The 15,295-nt window shown below is 41.1% G+C and overlaps 1 protein-coding gene across 1 annotated transcript; it reads left to right on the top strand.

Moving 5' to 3' along the window:
* Positions 1-4,934: 4,934 nt before the first annotated feature.
* Positions 4,935-13,866, top strand: LOC306903165 (2-hydroxyacyl-CoA lyase 2-like; the record flags this gene model as incomplete). Its single annotated transcript, XM_079472135.1, has 14 exons — positions 4,935-5,160; positions 5,247-5,374; positions 8,991-9,129; positions 9,295-9,406; positions 9,518-9,617; positions 9,835-9,932; positions 10,876-11,012; positions 11,133-11,267; positions 12,062-12,176; positions 12,301-12,470; positions 12,567-12,637; positions 12,783-12,854; positions 13,128-13,233; positions 13,688-13,866. Coding segments are annotated over 14 exons (1,788 nt in total), but the record flags the coding sequence as incomplete, so codon positions are not given.
* Between the last annotated feature and the right edge of the window lie 1,429 nt (positions 13,867-15,295).

Below are 15,295 nucleotides of genomic sequence, written 5' to 3' on the forward strand. Positions count from 1 at the left end.
AGCTTGGTTTCGTTCAACCTCTTTATAAGTTTCAGGGTGTGTCGTTTGTAAATGTTTAAAAAGGTTGCTAGTATTATTGCTGTGTGCCACTTTTTTATCACATATATTGCATCGTGCAATATTGTAGAAAAATAGCACCACACCACGCTACTTTTCCTCTCTGCCATCGTGCCGCTCTGTTTAAAATGAATGCGTCGTCCACGTGACCACACAACTCGCGCTGCACCATCAAAATACACCCGCAGTGCATGCGGGTATGACATCAATTACGTATGGGTAAAGTCCACTACGTCATCGCGCTACAGACTGCACGCACGCACGCACAGCCGGCTGGAAAGTTTTAACATTATAAACACCGTCACCGATTGACATAAACACTGCACAGCTTTGATAACATTTAGTCATGCCTTAATTAAGATATCGATACTTTATATGAAATATCGATACCTAAACAGTAGCTTTCGAGTATCGATATATCGATACTATAGCATCGATGTGCACATCCCTAACCAAGATTAGAGCAGTGCACCACTTTTTACCTTTTACCTCAGAGCGGAGTGCGAGTGCAGTATGGCGGCGCCGGCGACGTTGAATATCAATAATGTAGTCGTGGGAGTTAATCTTGCCCCAAATTCAGTAAAATCTCTACACCTGTATCCATTCGAAAGAAGAACATTAGCGGAAAAACTAATTGTAAAAGAACTCGGACCAGACAAGCCAGAAGTGAATATAACGCAAAAGGCGCGAGAAAAGGAGAAAACCTACAAGAGAACCTTTTCCCGAGGTTGGTTCGATCGAAAGGTTTGGCTTACTAGCTGTGGTTACGCCAATGCAATCTTTTGCTTCCCTTGCTTACTGTTTAAAACAAGTGCTTGTGATAGCTGGTGGACACAGACAGGGGTGACAGACCTGAACATATGTCAGAACGCATTAAGAAACATGAACGGGCAAGAGTGCATATGTACAACTCTGTGAAGCTAGCCATGCTAGGCCGAATTAGTATAGCCACACAGCTAGATGAGGGACACCGCATTGCCATAAGAAGGCACAACGAGGAGGTGGACAGGAATCGGCATATTTTGTCAAAGATCATTGATGCCGTGAAATGTTGTGGTGCCTTTGAACTTGCTTTGCGTGGTCACGATGAGAGTGACGCATCAGAAAACCCTGGCATTTTCCTGGGTCTAATTGATCTTATGGCCTCAATCGACTGTGAGTTGGAGGTGCACCTGGAGAACGCCACTGTTTTTAAAGGCACTTCGAAGACCGTGCAAAATGAACTGTTAGACTGCGTGTTGTCAGTTCTCAGAGACCGCATTCTGGAAGAGGTGAAACAGTCGGACTATATTGCCATTCAGGCAGACGAGACAACCGACATCTGCACTCATTGTCAGCTTGTGCTTGTGCTACGGTACATAGATGGCCACAACAACATTCAACAACGTTTTTTTGAGTTTATCGCGCTTCCAAATGCGACCGCTGATACGATTGCCACTGCATTATTGGAAAGGCTGAGCACCATCCTTCCTGCGGGACAAGAGAGAAAATTAATTGCCCAGGCCTATGATGGTGCCGCAGTGATGAGGGGTGCTACAGGTGGAGTGCAGCGTATAGTGCAAGACGTCTACGGGAGTGCATACTACGTTCACTGTTATGCGCATCAGTTGAACCTCATTATGCAGCAGGCAACATCCCACATCCCAAAGATCGGGCAGTTTTTTTCAGACATTGGGGGGTTTTCTACATTTTTTTCCAAGTCATTCAAACGAACGGCAGTGCTGGATGAAGTGGTGGCACACAGACTTCCAGGTGCTTCAACAACGCGATGGAACTTCCACAGTCGTGCTGTTAACACAGTTTACGAGCACAAAGATGAACTGGTTAAGTGCTTCCAAACCATTCGAGACAGAGGAGACTTTGATGCCATATCGAAGAGAGAGGCCGGGGGTTGTATGAGAATGTTGGAAGATGAGGTTTTCTGTTTCATCCTGGCGTTATTCCACAAAATCATGCCACATGTAGACATGCTGTTTAACCATCTGCAGAAGAGGAACATAGACTCTGTCTTCATCGCAGGGATCACCCAGAGGTTCACTCACAGCATACAGGTGATCAGGTAGGCTATGATTTTGCATATTGGCTAAAAACATGCTTATGCAGCCTAAACAATAAAAACATAAATCCACATGGCTTAGCACAACAGAACCTATCATAAATATTACAATTTCGCCACCATGTTAGACTAGTGAATTTATTTGTGATGAATCTAGATAACATTGACTAGGCCCAACACAGCAATAGCACATATTTTAATACAGTTTTATTAAAATTATGTTTATATCTCCAGCAAGTTGGTTTCTGATACAGTAATTTCAGGGTGGACAGTGACTTGTGAAACTTATTTTGGATCAGGGACTCCGTTCCTTCTCTAGTTGAGGATGAGGAGTATAGGGGACCCGTACAGGAACCACCCCCGAAGAGAAGGAGGGCAATGGGAGAAGAAACGCAACAGCATCTGGCAATAGAGGTAAGCAGTAACAGAAATTCTGTTTCTGTATTCTATAGCCTATATGTATTTGTGTTTGTTTGCACATTTTTGTATTCTGAATTGTCATTATTAGACATATTTATCTACTTTTTTTTCACATTTGTGATTTTATTAATTAGTGCTATATGGTGTGTATGTGTGAGTAAGCGAGAGAGAGAGTGATAGAGACCGCCAATAGAGCGAGCGAGTGAGTGAGTGAGAGCTAGTGTCTGTATTGTAATTAATAAAACTTACTTGCTCATAACAAAATTGTAACTGCTATGAATATGCTGATTTTATTGTATTGTTGAACTGAGAAATGTGAAAACTTAATGTTTTCTGTGCTTACTCTTCTACAATTATGTCTAATTTCATAGGTGTGTGATACCATTATGAGCCATGCCAAGGAGAGGTTTTCTTTCACCAATCATCTCATCAGTGCCACTCTGTTGCAAGGAGACTTGTTCCCACAACACAGCAGAAAGTTCCCAGATTCAGCACTAGGAACCACGGTGGAAGCCTATCCCATGTTGGACAAAGCCAGACTTAAAACAGAACTGTCCCTTATCTATGAAAATGAGGACTTCCAGGGTTGCAGTGGTGCACTGGCTCTCTTTCAGGTTGTAATGGAAAATAACCTTCAAGACACATTCACTGAAACTGTAAGTCTTCTCAAGATCCTCATCACCACACCAATGACAACAGCAGAATCAGAGAGGTGCTTCTCTACTTTAAAGAGGATCAAAACGTTCCTTAGGAACACTATGGCACAAGATCGCCTCAACGCTCTGGCTATACTCTCTATAGAGAAGAAACTCACACGGGACATTCCAGATTTCAACACAAGGGTCATTGAGAGATTTGCCACTCAGAAAGATAGACGAGCAAAGTTCCTGTACAAATAAGAGTTCTCCATCCCCTTCACTCACTCACCCCCCCCCCGCATTCACTCCATCTACCTCTCTCTCACACACACACACACACACACACACCCCCCGCATTCACTCCATCTACCTCTCTCTCTCACACACACACACACACACACACACACCCCCCGCATTCACTCAATCTACCTCTCTCTCTCTCACACACACACACACACACACCCTCCCGCATTCACTCCATCTACCTCTCTCTCTCTCACACACACACACACACCCCCCCCGCATTCACTCCATCTACCTCTCTCTCTCTCACACACACACACACACACACCCCCCGCATTCACTCAATCTACCTCTCTCTCTCTCACACACACACACACACACACACACACACCCTCCCGCATTCACTCCATCTACCTCTCTCTCTCTCACACACACACACACACCCCCCCGCATTCACTCCATCTACCTCTCTCTCTCTCACACACACACACACACACCCTCCCGCATTCACTCCATCTACCTCTCTCTCTCTCTCACACACACACACACACACACACCCTCCCGCATTCACTCCATCTACCTCTCTCTCTCTCACACACACACACACACACACACACACCCTCCCGCATTCACTCCATCTACCTCTCTCATACACAAGTCTGTCACAGACACCATATCTTAGTCTCTCTCTACTCTTTACTCTCTCTTTTTCTCTCTCTCTCTCTCTCTCACACACACACACACACACACACACACACACACTCATCCTCCATCTATCTCTCCAACTCACTCACTTTGAAAGACACACACACACGCTATCATTCTCTTACTCACTCAGTCTCTCTCTCACTCACCACACCACATTTCACACACATTTGCCATTAAAATATTGATCTTAATAGTAATGTAACTATGCTTGCTTTGTTTTTTTTTTGTTCACTTTTTCCTATCTGGACACTGAGCGATGTAACTTGTTCATTATCATTACCTGTGAGACTTGATTTCTACATGGCAGTTCAATTAATATTGTCTTTTTAGACCATTGGTATTGACTGGTTTGAGTTCTTTTATTGGTATAGGCAAGGGACATGGACTAAAATGCACCAGAATGCAGGAAATCACATCTATGAAATTAAAAAATTTCTGGGGGAGGATCCCCCCAGATGCCCACACACACACACAAACAGCCCCACCTAAAATATTTTTCACCAGCCGCCACTGGTGACAGGTGTGCACGCGCAGCTCACTGCATCACAAGCCTTGCTGTCTTTGATCTCATGCGCCTATTTGACACTTAAGCATTCTTGTTGTATTGCCAACACTGCAAGTTTTTACTGCAACATTGCATGTAAACACGTTCGTGCAGAACACCTGTTTTGGCAGATATCCATAAATCAGGACAGGGAAACACCACTCCCACAATCCGACAATGTGTCTATTATTCTATTCTCTTGAGGCGTATTCTCCTCCCCTCGCAGTGACAAAGATTGTTGCATTATACACCAGGGAATGTTATTCTAACTGTCAACGTCTGTGACACCCAGACAGAAAGTAAGAGTCCCCGGCATGGAGGAGAGAGCGTGGCGGAGGTCCTGCGGGCTCACGGGGTCAAATTCGTCTTTACGTTGGTGGGAGGACACATCTCGCCCATCCTGGTGGCCTGTGAGAAACTGGGCATCCGCATCGTCGACACGCGGCACGAGGCCACGGCTGTGTTTGCAGCCGATGCCGTGGCAAGACTTTCCGGTAAGAACAAATCTAAGAAAGCAAGAGGGTCCTTCGTGTTGCATGAGGATGTTAGATGGTGATAATCTAGTGTTTTGCCCCTGTAGGCACAGTGGGTGTGGCTGCAGTCACGGCCGGACCTGGACTGACCAACACTGTCACTGCGGTGAAGAACGCTCAGATGGCCGAATCTCCTCTGCTTCTTATCGGTGGTGCAGCTGCTACTCTACTGCAGGTCAGAAAGTTACTTCAAGGTGCACTTTACATACTCTCTGCTCAGCCTGGCGTGCTGGAACACCTCTGCCTTATCTGTTCCTCATATCGCTATTGGTGTGAGATTATATCAGGTAACTGTCCGTCACAGAGGTAGCCCCCTGACCGCAACAGTGAGGCTCTGAAAGTAGAAATCATTTTATGAATTTAATTCTAAAACTTGAATATAACATTTCATGCGCAAGTTGTGAGTTTAATATTGAGTCTGTCAACAACTGTGTGTATAAGAATGCTTAACATGCTTTCTCTGCACTCATGAGATTGTGGTAGTGATGAAATTACAGGGTTTTATCTCCATGTATCTCTGACACAGTAAACTGGATGTGTATTCATCACCTCACCTCAAGGCTTATCTTAACTCTCCTGGTTCCTCCCGCCCAGTACAAGTGTACACACAGAGAGCAAATAAGTCAGCAATTACTTTTATATTATTATTGAACCGCTCTACCCGGGATCTTACGAAGCATGTTGAAGAGAAGAAACGCACTAGAAAGAAAATAACAAAGCAAATGATCTCATTTCAGTATGAACAGAAGAACAGGTGTACAGGGATGAAGCTTAAGGAACGGAGCTAAAGAAGAAACTTCAATGTTTGCTTCATTTTTTCTTAAGAATAAAATGACATGCTTTGTTTCTACTTGCCCGGTCAAGAGCTTACAGTATACTTATCTATCAAACCTTTCAGTGTAACAAGCACATCGCATTCTCATGTATATATTAACACGATGTGTTGAGTGACATTAATGATCAATTATTGTGGAGGGATTCTTTCGCTCATAATTTAATATAGAGGAGTCTCTGACACCATTGTTTGCGCATAATATTTCCTTCTGGAAGACGTATGATGCCAAACAATAAGCTATTAAAAGTAAACTGCTAGCTAGCATTATGATGTTGTGAACACTTATTCTTGTATTATAAAGTCGTTACTTTATATTTGTCGGAATACTTGTGACATTCAATGTTTCGACTTGCTCTGAACAAGAATGTCATTATATCATCATCATTATATTCAAATGAAATTCCGCACTGCTAAAATAATTTATATTTTTGACGAAAAAGGGTTTAAGCATAAAATAAATAAGTCTATTTATCACAAAAATCTATTTATCACATATAAAAAGAGAATAGTTACTTTCACACTAAATGCTAATGATTTGTAAAAAAAAAAAATTCGGCCAATGGTCAATAATCTTTTTTACATATTTAAAGCACAATAAAATGTAAATGCTCCCCTAATTATTTTATATATTTTAATAAGTAAAATTCTGAATTTGTACATATTGTGTTACGCTGAATGACAATGTAACAGTATTTCAACCAAATTGTGACTTTATTGTCCAAGAAACTTTACGTTGTAAGTAAAAAGACATTTTACTTATATTTAATGTGCTTTCTATGGACACAAAATCACTTTATCAATTTATTTAGACCCATGTATAAAACATCTGTGAAGCTATTCTAACTTCTGATGATCTTTATGGCAAGAACATAAAACTCCTTTTTTTAAATAAAATTAGGATGTGGATATAAATATGTGAGTATTGTCCTCCTAAGAATGTGTTGTCAATCTGATCCCATAAATTCTCATTGGTGCTGAAAAGTTGCAGACATAGTATATCTTACTGTAAAATACATTTGATATGAACATTCTGTTGAGTCGTGTGTGTAACGTAGAAGAGATCCTAGCTTAAGACATTAATTGTTTATGTTAATACAGCGAACAGTAATATTTTAAGTGTGTGTCATATGTGATGGTTTTGTGATCTGTTATAAATATGAAAATCTGTCATGATTCTGCTCCATGTCATGTTTTCTTAGTGTAGTGGCAGGATCATGACAGAACCTCATGTTAAATGTGGAGAGATAATTATTGTTCTTATGGCCTTCCATAATCTCTCTCCGGTCTCGTCTTTGTTCCCATCCTCTCGTTACCCTCTTTATTGATTAATGCCTTTCACCTGTTTCCCTCTTGATTTGCTCCCTTATTTAATGCCCTTGTGTCTTCTGTCTTGTGCTGGTTCATTGTGGTTTGTGTGGTGAGTTCCTGTTGTGTTAGTTTAGTTATTTGTAGTTTGTCAACAGTTTATTCAAGTCTTGTTTATGTGTAGTTAGTTTTAGTCCTGTTCTGTCATTATAGTCCCATGTTTTGTTATGTTACCCCCACGTGGGTCTTTGTTTTATTATTTATTAAATATATGTTAACCCCTTACCCGCTGTCTGCACCTGGGTCCTCTGCCCTTGTCTCACCACCTCGAGAATCATGACAGAATGAACCAGCCATAATCGGACCCAGCAGACAGAGGGATCGTTGTGGCAGCAGTTGAGGCTGCCGGATTCCCCTCCAGGGTTAGAGGTTGCCGGACTCCCTTCCAGGGTCGAGAACGCCGGACTCCCTCCTGAGTCGGGGCCGCCGGACTCCCTGCCAGGGTTGAGACTGCCGGATTCCTACTCAGGGCCGAGACCGCCGGACTGCCTTACAGGGTTGAGACTGCCGGTCTTCCCTCCAGGGTCGAAGCCGCTGGAATCCTGTGGCCATTAAAGATCCCCAGCCGGGCATTCCAGGTCGGTGCAGCTGGGCATTCCAGGTCGGTGCAACCGGGCATCCAGGTCGGTGCAGCCGGGCATTTCCGCCCGGTGGAGCTGGGCACTTTCCTGCTTGGCGGAGCCGGGCATTCCAGCCCGGTGCATGCGGCCATTCCAGCCCGGTGTATGCGGCCATTCCAGCCCAGTGCATCCTGTTCATGTCTGCCGGCTCTCCTGTTCATGTCTGCCGGCTATCGTGTTCGTATCTGCCGGCCATCCTGTTCATGTCTGCCGGCTAGTGTTTTCGTGTCTGCCGGAGCTACCCAGTCCGTGTCTGCCCATGTTTGGACTTCCCTTTGGACTCTTGTGTGCCCCTTCCCTTGGACTCTTGTGCTTGCCCGTTCTGATTTATTGTATTATCATTTTGCCACTGTCACAGTCTGTCTTGTCTTGTTTGTGCCTTGAGGAGCATCAGGTTGCTGCTCCTTAGGGAGAGGCTTCTGTCATGATTCTGCTCCATGTCATGTTTTCTTAGTGTAGTGGCAGGATCATGACAGAACCTCATGTTAAATGTGGAGAGATAATTATTGTTCTTATGGCCTTCCATAATCTCTCTCCGGTCTCGTCTTTGTTCCCATCCTCTCGTTACCCTCTTTATTGATTAATGCCTTTCACCTGTTTCCCTCTTGATTTGCTCCCTTATTTAATGCCCTTGTGTCTTCTGTCTTGTGCTGGTTCATTGTGGTTTGTGTGGTGAGTTCCTGTTGTGTTAGTTTAGTTATTTGTAGTTTGTCAACAGTTTATTCAAGTCTTGTTTATGTGTAGTTAGTTTTAGTCCTGTTCTGTCATTATAGTCCCATGTTTTGTTATGTTACCCCCACGTGGGTCTTTGTTTTATTATTTATTAAATATATGTTAACCCCTTACCCGCTGTCTGCACCTGGGTCCTCTGCCCTTGTCTCACCACCTCGAGAATCATGACAAAAATCTACAATTTGTACAAGAATAACCCACCACTCTTCCTCTTGACATTCGATTTTTGTGTTTTTTAGGGTAGAGGAGCCCTGAAGGATATTGACCAGATGTCTCTCTTTAAACCCCTCTGTAAGTTCTGTGCTTCAGTGAGAACAGTGAGAGAAATCGTTCCTACTGTGAGAAAAGCATTGGCCGTGGCACAGTCTGGCACACCAGGTAATGCTGCGAATGACCATTTTTTCATTTAATCATTTATCATTTTTGTGAGTGATTGAAACATGTCACTTTTAAGTTAAGATATAGTGAATCACACTTTTTAGAGAGTACATGACCTGACTCTGTGTGCATAAGTACAGTTTGATGTGTATAACAATTTCACAGGCCCAGTGTTTATCGAGCTTCCCATAGACACGCTGTACCCTTTCCATGTGGTGGAAAAAGAGTTTGCCCCTAAAAACACTCCCAAAGGTCTTATGGGCAAAATCACTGCACGGTAAAACATTTCTCACTTTTTATTTCCTCCAATTTTCTTACGCTTTATTTCATTATTAAAGGAAAGGCAATCACTTTTACGTTGAAAGTGTTTTTGTTTGTTATCCGCCAGGTATCTTAAAAATCACTTATCTAACTTATTTGCTGGAGCTTGGGAAAACCGTGATCCCTCCCCACTTCCCGTTCACATCCCGCAGGCCACAGAGGATGAGGTGAGACCTGTCAATCATTTAATGGCCATTTGAGATGTATTATTAATTGCTTTTATGGTTGCGTCACATTAGATCTCATTTGATTCTCATCATCTTTAACATGAACCATAACAGGGCAGAATGAAATGATCTAGAAAGCTGTGACTTTTACTTCAGACACGGCAGATTAGATCTTATTTACATGACTCGGTATTCAAGTTGTTTCATTCATTTCCAGATTCAAAGATGTGTGGAACTGGTGAGCCGAGCCAAGAAACCCGTCATACTGTTGGGCAGCCAAGCAACCTTGCCGCCTACACCTGCAGATGATGTCAGGTCATTTAGCCATTCTGTCTTTACCCAGTTTGTGTCATACTCGTTCATGGAGTAGTTCATCAATCCCCTTCTGGATATTAAACCTATTGTCTTTGTGGTGCCAGTCTAGATATTTAAAGACAACCCTCCTTCATTAAACAGTAAACATTAAACATTTAATATTGACATATACTGGTTGACACCTTTACATTTTTTTAAATCATATCGTGAAAAAACCCGTTCTGCTACTTTAGACCTGCTTACTATTTATTTTTCTTTGCAATAAAGGGCATTAGAAGTATAAAATAACACTCAAAAAAAAATTTCTCAAAAAATTATATTCTCATGTGGTTCAAAACTTCTGGTTCATTTTTATGTGGAAAAGAAAATATGTTGAGAAATCATTTTGGGGCCAAGTCAATGGGGCGGTGTTGTTTGGCTACCAACAAATATCTTCTTTTGTATTCTGCAGAACAAATATTTATTTTTCTTACAAAAAAAGAGTTTAAATCTTGGTGTGAACTATCCCTTTAGGTCCGTAGTTCTCAAACGTTTTCCTTGTTGTACAGTGCATTTTCGACCCTCCCCAAAATAAAGTCGCATAATCCTAAACTAGAATTTTAAGAAACCAAAAACATATTCAGTTATACAATGCTGAAACATAAATAATTTTGGTTATTTTTCTAGTGTTTGATTGCGTGAAAAGTATGATACAAATTCCGTGTCCCCCTGGATCAATCTTGGGGCCCCCAGTTCGAGAACCACTGCTTTAGGTCCAAAGGGTTTTTATGCTCCATATGCAACCAACACAGTTACTGTATGTATTGAATAAATTGATCATATAGAATAATGCTTTAGTTGTGTAAGCATGAGCCAAAAACGGCAACAATTATTGATTTATAGCACCCGGACATGTAACTCATGGTTGAAGTTTGAACTCTCTTTTTGGATGTGTGTCTTACAGAAAGGCCCTAGAGTCTTTAGGCATTCCTTGCTTCCTGGGTGGGATGTCTCGGGGCATGCTGGGAAAGAACAGTCTACTGCACATCAGACAGAACAGGAGAGATGCCTTGAAAGATGCTGATCTTGTGCTGCTGGCAGGTGAGTAACAGCGCCATCTAGTGTCTTTTTATTTTCTATGGTTTTATACTGTTCGGAATGCTTAGAAAACTAAGCTATTCTTTTTCTAGATGTCAATACATGATTTGTTTTGGTTTGTAGGCACAGTGTGTGACTTCAGATTGGGTTATGGAAGGGTGCTGAACCGACGGAGTAAAATCATTGCAGTTAACAGAGACAGAAGTCAGCTATTGAAGAACTCGGACATGTTCTGGAAACCAACAGTGGCCATTCAAGGTGAAGAAGTGCAGTTTAATTTCTTTCCTGAATACATAATGTATAATACATTAATGAAAATAAAATTCTCTGTACTATAGTATTAACTATAGTATCTAACTAGTTTTAATTCATTAACTGTAATAGGCCTATACTTAATTGAACACCCTATACCGGAGTATCTTGACATTTTACTACAGTTTACTATAGTAAATATTATAGTATACTCTACTACAGTATTTTATCATTTGGGCACATCATTTACATTACACACTTACAATCTTGTGATCAATGTTTTGTAAAGAGACTGTACTTTATTGTGTATATTATATGTATATAAAATGTGTGGTCTTAAAGCACATGGGACATCTTTTGGGACCTTTTGAAGTTTAAAAAGCTCTGCACTAAATAAACTAGAATCAAAATCCATCTGTAGTGGACATGAAATGGTAAATGCGTCACATGATTTGGGAGGGGTCGTGAGATATGTAGGAAGTGGTTATCGGGCACCTGCTCACCTGTTGTGGGTCAGGAGGGGGTGAATGGGGAGTAAGTGTACTCTTTGTTGACCAGCAATTTATTTTTGCAACATGTTTGTGGAGTAATAATTGGAGTATTGGAAAGCTTTCTGTTTTTTGTATGTATGATGTCCTTTTTGATGCGTCACAAATACAGCACTCCCAGTTTAGCCGCTCAGCGGATTACAGCTACATCATATTTGTATAACTTAAGTTATAACCTGTGTATACATACAGTACATATACACTACTAAAAAAGGGGTTCTACACTGACAATTTGTTTTCCAAATGTTTCAGGCGATGCTGGCTCTTTCCTCCTGCGTCTCTCTAAAGCCCTCAAGGGACACAGATGCCCAGAGGAATGGCCTCAAAGTCTGAAAGAAGGAGATTACGTCAAAGAGAAAACTAACAGGTGAACTTTCCCCACCTTTTCTATTCTTGCTTGCATGTCAGCTTTGTCTCAGGAGACTGAATGTGTAAACCTATGACCTATAACTCCCTTTAGTTTCATCTCGCTGCCTATTTGTTTATCTCAGAGCCAAAGCAGATGAGAAGACAGAGATGCATCTGAATCCTCTGAATGTTCTGCACCGGGTGGATGAGCTTTTGAATGAGGACAGCATCATAGTGGCCGCCGGGGGAGATTTTGTCGGCAGTGCTGCTTATATCATGAGGCCGCGGGGCCCGCTGCGCTGGCTAGACCCAGATTAGCAGGACTATCGATATTTTTTGACCTGTTTGTGAACATCTAAAGCACCGTTTTGAAGGAATTGATGATTCTGTTTTCTGCTATTCACTCCAGGAGCTTTTGGGACTCTGGGTGTTGGAGGAGGTTTTGCTCTGGGGGCCAAGCTCTGTCGACCTGACTCTGAGGTAAGACTGTAAAGAAGTTAAATTGTATTGAATGCTTTGATATTGATCTCTGTTTGACCAGAGGACCTAGCTGACCTGACTGTAGTGACATTTGCCCCAGTTATTGAAACAGCTTTTCCCACGTGGTGCGATGTGTGTGTTACAGGTTTGGATCATTTACGGTGATGGTTCCCTTGGATACAGTGTAGCTGAATTTGATACCTTTACACGCCACAAGGTGGGGAAAACACGGCCAAACCTCACATATAAATAGTTTACATATCTATTTAAAAGACAGGACAGGGCGTAATAGGGTTTTGGATTACATTTGATTTATTTACAAATGAATTAAAAAATCATAACATTTTTAACCCTTTCCATATGCGATCAACAGCAGATGAAGCATGTTATGTGATTGTCCCCATAGACTTATATTGTAAGTGCATAATGCATAAATGCAGTATATAAGCCAGAACGATTGTAAATGAGCTGTTTTTTCACGTCATGTCAGACACCAGTGATCGCTCTGGTCGGAAATGATGCCTGCTGGAGTCAGATCTCCAGAGAACAAGTGCCTTTGCTCGGGAGCAATGTAGCCTGTGGTCTCGCCTTCACAGGTGAGATGGTTTACTCTAATAATATTTTCAAAATGTTGTCATAAATGTAGGATTTAGCACGAGTTTGAAGTTTACAGTACACCTCCCGAGTCTTCAAAAAAATATGTGGATCAAGATGTTTTTCAGAAAAAGGATATTGTTGCATGTATGTTCTTTGACCTGTGATGTCATATTACTAACCAGGGAAATTATTTACTTGAATGTTGTTGTACCGTACAGTTCAACTACGTGTAAAATCGCTTTAAAAGAGAAGTCTAGGTCACAGTTATTTACCATTTTTGTTATTTAGTAATTTATTGTTGAGTCTTCCGTAGCACCTGTGACATTATAGGATTGCATAGTGTCCAGCAGTTGTACACTCAAGGAATACAGCAGCACTGACATTTGACTTTCTTCTATACTGTATTTGGATACAAAAGTATGAATTCGTTTTTTTCTTGTTTTCTGCTTGCAGATTATCACATCGTAGCTGATGGCTATGGGGGCAAGGGTTACCTGGTTGGGCGACAGGATGAGTCACAACTTGATGACATCATTAAAAAGGCACAGAAGGAAAGTAGAGAGGGAAAAGCCATTCTGTTAAACGTTCTGATTGGGAAAACCAACTTCAGGGAGGGCTCTATCTCCGTCTAAACAGCGACACTGTGCACGATCCTGCCTAGAAACCCAAAGTTCTCTTTTATGTTTTACATTTCAATTTTATGTTTTAATTTTAAAGCCTAATTAATTTATATGCGGTGCACATTTCAGTACATTTACAGACTGACTTGTTAAAACAAAAAGAAGTTAAGTTATTGGAATGGAAGCAGAGTATCAAATGTGTGCAACAACATACCAGATTGCAGCGGTGTTGTAACTAGGACAGTTTTTAAAGTTAAACTGGGTGAAACTCAGAAAAAGGACATGTTGTGGTCATCTTTCTCTCCACCAGAAATAAGACAATATTTCGCTCAAAGAGAGCTGATGTTTAATACATTTTTACATTGTGACATTATTTTATAAGTAAGCACATACATTTACCCAATGTCTCAGTGTTGTATTGGGGAAATAAGGCTTATTTTTTTCTTGTAATACTTAATTTGACAAGTACCATGTTGTAGAATTTGTTGTACTGGCTTTAATTTATGCTTATTTTATTTATATTACGTACTGTATTACAGTATGAGAATCACCATTTAGAATAATGAGAATTATTGAAACCTCCTATACAGGACCCATAACAATGAGTTTTTTTGATTAATGTACTTAAAGTAGGTCACAATGTCACAATCGCAAAAATTATTTATTTAAGAAAAATATAAGTTGTATACGGTGGCCTGGACAAATTTTTTTTTCTTGAAGTTCACCCATTTCCTTAAGGAGCAGCAGTGCCTTAGTGTGTCGCTTTGGAAGATCAGAAATGTTGTGGTCCTTTCAATATTTATTTCATGTTTTCCAAGCACATTAATATATGACAATGAAGGACTGATCTGTGTGTTAGTGTGGCTGCTTGTGTGATATATGCAATAGTGTTGAATCTTTTTCATTCAACGGTGTGCCTGAAACTGAAGACCATGACTTTGCAGTTACAGTTATTGTGCATGCTTACTGTATGACGGAATCAGTGGATCATCAAATTGAAGTTTAGAAACATGTTAGTTTTAATCTAAGTATTACCGTAAAATATATTTATAAGAACCTCTGGAAATAAGTAGTCTGTATTTTTTCAATCTGAGACCTTTCTATATCACAGTTCTTTTCCTCAGGTTTGTGATTCACAGAATCATTTAGGTATTGTCATATAATTCATCAAGATGTTTTGATTGCAATAAAATCACGAAAGACTCATAAACATCATTGAGAACAGCATCTTATTTCACGCCTTCTGATATTCAGAAGCTTCTGGGGCTTGTGAGTGGGCTCCCAGTGGAGAAGATGATTCTGGTAAAGGTTGCTGGACAACCTGGTCTCCTTGGTCCGGCCTCAAGCTGAGTCTCTGGAGCATTTGAAGAAGCCGCTTTAGGACCAAAGGCCTTAACCAGGATCTCTTTAAAGCTGATTTAGGTCATAACCACCAAATGTG

The sequence above is a fragment of the Barbatula barbatula genome (genome assembly GCF_947034865.1).
Source record: "Barbatula barbatula genome assembly, chromosome: 2".
Lineage (NCBI taxonomy): Eukaryota > Metazoa > Chordata > Actinopteri > Cypriniformes > Nemacheilidae > Barbatula > Barbatula barbatula.